The following is a 6,259-nucleotide window of genomic DNA, read 5'->3' on the forward strand; positions in this document are numbered from 1 at the left end:
TTAAATAGGTTAAAAGAGCGATGAGACGAACGGGTTACGAATAGCCGCTAACAGGTACGTAAAGTTGTCCTTTCTTTCTTTTGGCATGTCCTAGACGTAAGTGATGAATGACATGAGCTCTAGGGTAATTCCATTCATAAGTTCCGAATATGATTCATGATTCTTATTCAGTTCTTGATGTTAGAGCTTTTAAAGTAGTTAAGCTACTGCCCTAGAGCTTTCTATATGTTGGATAGTATAATCGTATGTATAAGTTTCTATTCCTAAAGGCTCTATAATGACTAATGTCCTTAACTTTCATAAGCTGTCTCATATTGATTTGATACCCGTCCATGATCCCTGAGACTTTATTTGATATAGTTCATAATGATATTCAAAGAGCATTGAATATGACTATCATCCTGATACTCGAGCGTTGATTAGTCTACTTATTTATTGAGTCTCAAAAGGTGATTTATATGCATATGGTTACTCACTACTCTGCTCGTGCATACTGTTGTTACATCTTCGCCGAGTCCCGGGCCGGGTATGTTATCGTGCACAGTTTCACTGCATTATTCACCGAGTCCCTTACTAAAGGGCCGGGTACGGTATATGATGATATGATGATATGATATATGATTATGGCACCGAGTCCAATGATGGGCTGGGTACGGTATACGTGTACACGACTTTATTCACCGAGTCCCTTACTAGAGGGCCGGGTATGGTATATGTATATGATGATATTACTATGACACCGAGTCCCATAATGGGCCGGGTACGGTATATGATAATGATATGCATGATTTTGTTTCATAAGGCACATGTACAGTGACTTCTTGATAATTATACTTACCTCCTGGAATCTCTACTTCAGTTATGATCTTTCTTATTGTATTTCATGCTTTATATACTCAGTACATATCTCGTACTGACCCCCCTTTCTTCGGGGGGCTGCGTTTCCTGCCCGCAAGTATAGACGCTCGCTTTGGTGACCCGCCAGCTTAGGATCCCTATTCAGCTATCTTGGAGTGCTCCCTTGTTCTGGAGCCCAGAATTTTGGTACAGAACCTTTTGTTGTATATATGTGTTTTGTCCAGGGGTACGGCGGGGCCCTGTCCCGTCTTATGCTACTGTTATTACTCTTAGAGGTCTGTAGACATGTGTGTGGGTTATACGTATGTATGTTGTCCAGCTGTGTTAGTATGACTTATGTTTTGGGACGTTCCCACTCGTAGTGGCAGCCTCGTCGGCTTGCGTATATATATATATATATATATGTTTTGGGATGTGGTGTATAGTGGCAGCCTTGCCGGCTTGCGTATATATATAGTTGGGACGTTCCCACATGCTATGACAGCCTTGTCGGCTTATATACGGTGTTATCTGTTGATAGTTGTCACTCCTCAGGAGATAGATTGCTTGATATATATATATTTGTGCGACAGTTCTGAGACTATGTGTTGAACCTATAGGTTCCATATTATGTTTGGTTGTGGATCGATCATATAGCTAAAAGGGGTGTATACGTGTGTCCAGCTCGGGCACTAGTCACGGTCTACGGGGTTGGGTCGTGACATAATGTTTCTCTTCTTTTGTTTCACCGGAGGACAAGATGGATCAATAGGCACCTTATGCGAAACAATTTTTGTGCTTAGACCCGGCATATCATCATAAGACCATGCGAACACGTCTATATATTGTCTCAAAAGGTTGATCAATTCTTCCCTTTGTGATGGAGTTAAATGGACGCTAATTCTTGTTTCCCTCACTGTTTCTGAATCTCCCAAGTTTCTGGTTTCTGTTTCATCCAAATTTGATTTTGGCTTATTCTCAAAATGTTCAAGATCCTTAATTAACTCTTCAGGTTGCATGTCCTCTTCGTATTCTTCAGAGTCTTGTTCGGCATTTACTATGGGCTCGCTTGTTTCCTTACGTGTCACATTCACAGTATCAGAAGATTTACTAGTTTGATTGCTGAAAATAAAAGAAAAATTAATTAAATAAAGATGGAATAAGAAATAGAAAAGCATAGTTTGGATTTGGCATTTGAGCTTTCAAAAGTTGGAGGCAAAACATAGCAAAAGCATAAACACGATTCAGGCCTCAATTTTGAATCGCGTTGCTTAATCAAATACTAATACAAATCATCTACCAAGACTCCCAGAGAACTGGGGGCGGGGTACAAGTCCAATTGTTCAAAACATCTCCAGGCTCAGCATCCCAGATAGTTTGAGTTCCAGGACAATCATCTAGAATCACGTTGCATTCAGCTTCTTCCTCAACAATGAATAGATTCTTGAGACCTTCCACGAGGTTGTCTTCAACAGCTTCCTCTGATGCTTGGGTGACGGATGCCTTGAAAAATGACTGATTCAGGAGAGGGACAGGCTTTGGCAAGGGAATATCACCTTTTCTTTTGAGACTATCCAATGAGATTTCTTCAAGAGTGGGTTCGTATCCAAGACCAAAAGTATCCTTCTGATCGGATAACTGAATTGGTTCCATTATTCCATCCAAGTTCATCCCGAGACCTCGCCCAGGCTTGAAACCATTCTTCAACATTTCCCATGCCACCATCATAAGCACACGTGGCAATTTTACCCTTTCAGCTTGAGTAGTACACATGATTTCCTTGATATGGAAGATAGATCCATCTAGCCTTTCTACACTTTCGATAACAGGAATTGAGTTTTCAGGATAGATCGGATTGTTTCCTTCTCCGTGGATCACAATTTCCTGACGATTCCAGACAAATTTCAAACTTTGATGTAGGGTAGAAGGGACTGCACCAGCCATATGGATCCATGGCCTTCCTATTAGCAAGTTGTAACTGGCGGATATATCCATCACTTGAAATTCCACCGTGAAATCCACGGGTCCGATTTCCAAGGCTAAGTCAATCTCCCCTACGACACCTTTTTGAGCTCCATCAAAACCTTTAACTCTCACGTGACTATCGCGAAGTTTCCCGACATCCATTCCTAAGGCTCGGAGAGTAGTGACAGGACATATGTTAACAGCTGAACCCCCATCGATCAACACCTTAGAAATGAATTTGTCCCTGCATCTGCCTGTAATGTTCAATGCCTTGTTGTGCCCCAAACCTTCAGGTGGCAACTCATCGTCATGAAAAGAAACTTTGTGGGCTTCGAGGACTTCTCCAACCATGGCTGAAAGTTTCTCGCTAGAGGTCTCAGCTGGAACATAAGCTTCATTCAGTACCTTCACTAAAGCGTTCCTATGAGTTTCAAAATTCATCAACAATGCCAATAAATAAATTTGAGCTGGTGTTTTCTTGAGTTGTTCGACCACAGAATATTCCTTAGTCGGCATTTTCCTCCAGAATTCTTCGACTTCAGCCTCAGTCACAACCTTCTTTTGGCCGTTTTCTTTACTCGGTGCTCGTCGTGCTACCTCTTCGGGGGCATAACACCGCCTAGATCTAGTCAATCCAGCAGCAACAGTTTCTACAACCAATTTTCCCTTTGCTTTGTTCCTTTCATCAGACTGATAATTCCAAGGAATTGCTTTGGTGTTGAAAGAAGGTGTCTGAGCAACTACGGCTGTGATCCTAGGCCTTGGGGTAAGCACTTCCACTTCAATTGGTGCCCTCATTTGGACTGTGATTACGGGAGCAATAAAGGCCGACGATTTAACCTTTTCCTTTTTTTTGACCGGCACAATAGTCCCTTCCAAATTGCAATCCTCATCAATGGTAATCATGTTCACATTTGCATCACCATGATTGGGTAGAGGATTGTTGTTTATATTCCGGGGAGCTCCTTTGAGCTGGATGACTCCTTCTTTGATTAATGCCTCGATTTTATCTTTGAGAGTAAGGCAATTTTCAGTATCATTTCCAGCAACTCCTGAGTGATACGTACAATGTTTAGTCCCGTCATACCATCCCAGAAGGGGGTTAGGAACTCTTCCCTGAATCGGCTGGAGTATCCTTGCGGTTCTTAACCTTTCGTATAATTGGGCTAAGGGTTCAGCTAATGATGTGTAAGTTTTGGTTGGTTTTCTTTCAAAGTTTGGGCGGGGTCTGGGTGTATTTTATGGAAGGTTTTCTGGTTGGTATTGGGATTGAGGCGAGTAGGTTGGATGGTATTGTTATGGGCTTTGATGGGCAGGTGCTTGAGGCAGGTAATATGCTTGCTGGGTGTGGTAAACAGGATGGGGAATGGGTGGAGGTTGGTAATAAGGCTGAGGGGCTTGGGCATATTGGTTGTAATATGAAGGCTGGATGAAGGGTATTGGTAGGTTAACATCTGGTTTGGTCTTCGTTCCTGGATGGTCATGACCGCGGACACTCCGTCCCTCTTCTTCTTAGCTGAATCTGATTGAATTGCCTTATTTATTGCTTGCAAGGCTGCCAAATTTGTGATTCTTCCTGTCTTGATACCTTCTTCTATGAAATCTCCCATCCTAATAACGTCAGAAAATTTTTGCCCGATGACGCTTATCAGTCTTTCATAGTATGTGGCATCGTTTGAAGATTGTACAAAGAGCGTTGTCATCTCACTCTCTGCCATTGGGGGCTGGACTTTCGCGGCTTCTGCTCTCCAACACATAGCATATTCTCTGAAAGTTTTTGTTGACTTCCTTTCCAACTTCATCGAATAGAATCTATCTGGGACAGTCTTAGTGTTAAACCTGAACCTATCCATGAATTCTTGTGCCATCTCTCCCTAACTATGCCATTTCTGCGGATCTTGGCATGTGTACTAATCAAGTGCTTCTCCCGTCAAACTCCTTATAAACAACTTCATCCTAATGGCTTGATCTTTCCCTACTCCAACAAGCTTATCACAGTACGATCTCAAGTGAGCCCGGGGATTTCCTTTTCCATCAAACATATCAAATTTTGGCATCTTATATCCAGCGGGTAACTCAATATCGGGATGAATACACAGATCCTCGTATTCCAATCTTTCACATCCCTTGTGGGTTGGATGTTTCTAAATTCTTCCTTCAGACTACGAATCTCCTTTGCCACATTCTCGTCTACTTTCGCCCTAGCTTCCCTTTCCATTTCCTCATAAGGATCAACCTCGGCCTACAATTGGGTAGTGAAAGGTTGAGCTTCTACTACATATACCGGTGGCACATACTGCGGGTTATGGTTAGCGGTGTGTGCCAATGGTATGTGTTGGGCTGCTTGGTAGCTTTGGGTAAGTGTGGTAGTTTGGATAACTGAAGGCTGAGGAACATATGGAGTGGTGAAAGGTGGCAGATTGGCTTGTTGGAAGTTAACTTGTTGTGGGTTGGCTTGTTGCGGGTCATTTTGTTGTGGGATGGCTTGTTGTGAGTTAATCGGTGGTGGGATGGCTTGCTGTGGATTAGATTATTGTGAGATGGTTTGTTGCAGGTTAGTTTGTTGTGGGACGGGGGGTGAATTGGTAGTTCTTGGATTGACTGTGTGAAGTGGAGGGTTTGAGGGAAAGGGCTAAGGAGCGGGTGAGTCAACTGGCGAAAAGGATGGTGGGATTGTCGCACTTGTTCTTTGGTCATGATGAGGAGTGTTGAGGGTAATGGACAGGTTGGTGAGATTTCGCATTCGCTCAATTTCACTTTGCATATTGGCCACTTGTTGCATCAATTGGGCGATGAGTTCATCATTCCCTCCTCCCGAAGCCTCAGGTTCGTCTCTCGGAACGGTGATAAGTCCCAAACCAGTTTGTTCAGATGCACCTGAATCATTCATATTATTGGATGCTCGTGCTTTTGATCTTGTGAAGTATGGGTGATCCGCCAGTTCTTAGTCAATACGAATCAACCTTTGGGGGAAATAATCAAAATAAAAGAAAACCTTCAAAATGAAGAAAACTGTGTTAGTATAGTGTGAATGATTGTTTCTTTAAATAAAATAATGCGAACATTTGACAAATAATGTTGAAAGAAACATATATTGCAAAGCAAACAAATCACATAGTAAAAGAGAAATCTAGCAATCATAGCGCGACCTATTATGCACGGGACCTCCTTTGTGCCAGAGGTAGGCCTAGCGAGGATCTAAAGGATAAAACATGTAATTATACGTCATCCCAATGTGCTATTAATTGAAGACCCCCAAAACATAAAATGTTTGAAAATTTAAATCCCGGTACAAAGGAAATTATTACAACCACTACTTGACTTTAATAAGCTAATTAACATGAGGAAGGCCCTTCGTCATTCTTGAGCCTCCTGGTTGCTTGGATTGATTGACCGATCTTCCGGAGATTTTAGATAATGTATGACATAGCCAGAACTCCTCCCGTTTTGATGCCTT

General features: G+C 42.3%; 1 protein-coding gene across 1 annotated transcript; it reads right to left on the reverse strand.

The window, feature by feature from the left end:
* Positions 1–2,133: 2,133 nt before the first annotated feature.
* LOC132630957 (uncharacterized) lies at positions 2,134–3,708 on the reverse strand. Its single transcript, XM_060346544.1, has one exon. The coding sequence runs from the start codon at positions 3,706–3,708 to the stop codon at positions 2,134–2,136; it is 1,575 nt and encodes a 524-aa protein (XP_060202527.1).
* Between the last annotated feature and the right edge of the window lie 2,551 nt (positions 3,709–6,259).

The sequence above is a fragment of the Lycium barbarum genome, chromosome 3 (genome assembly GCF_019175385.1).
Source record: "Lycium barbarum isolate Lr01 chromosome 3, ASM1917538v2, whole genome shotgun sequence".
Taxonomy (NCBI): domain Eukaryota; kingdom Viridiplantae; phylum Streptophyta; class Magnoliopsida; order Solanales; family Solanaceae; genus Lycium; species Lycium barbarum.

Coding starts and splice junctions, on each gene's coding strand:
- LOC132630957 (XM_060346544.1), bottom strand. CDS start 3,708: ATGATTACCATTGATGAGGATTGCAATTTGGAAGGGACTATTGTGCCG.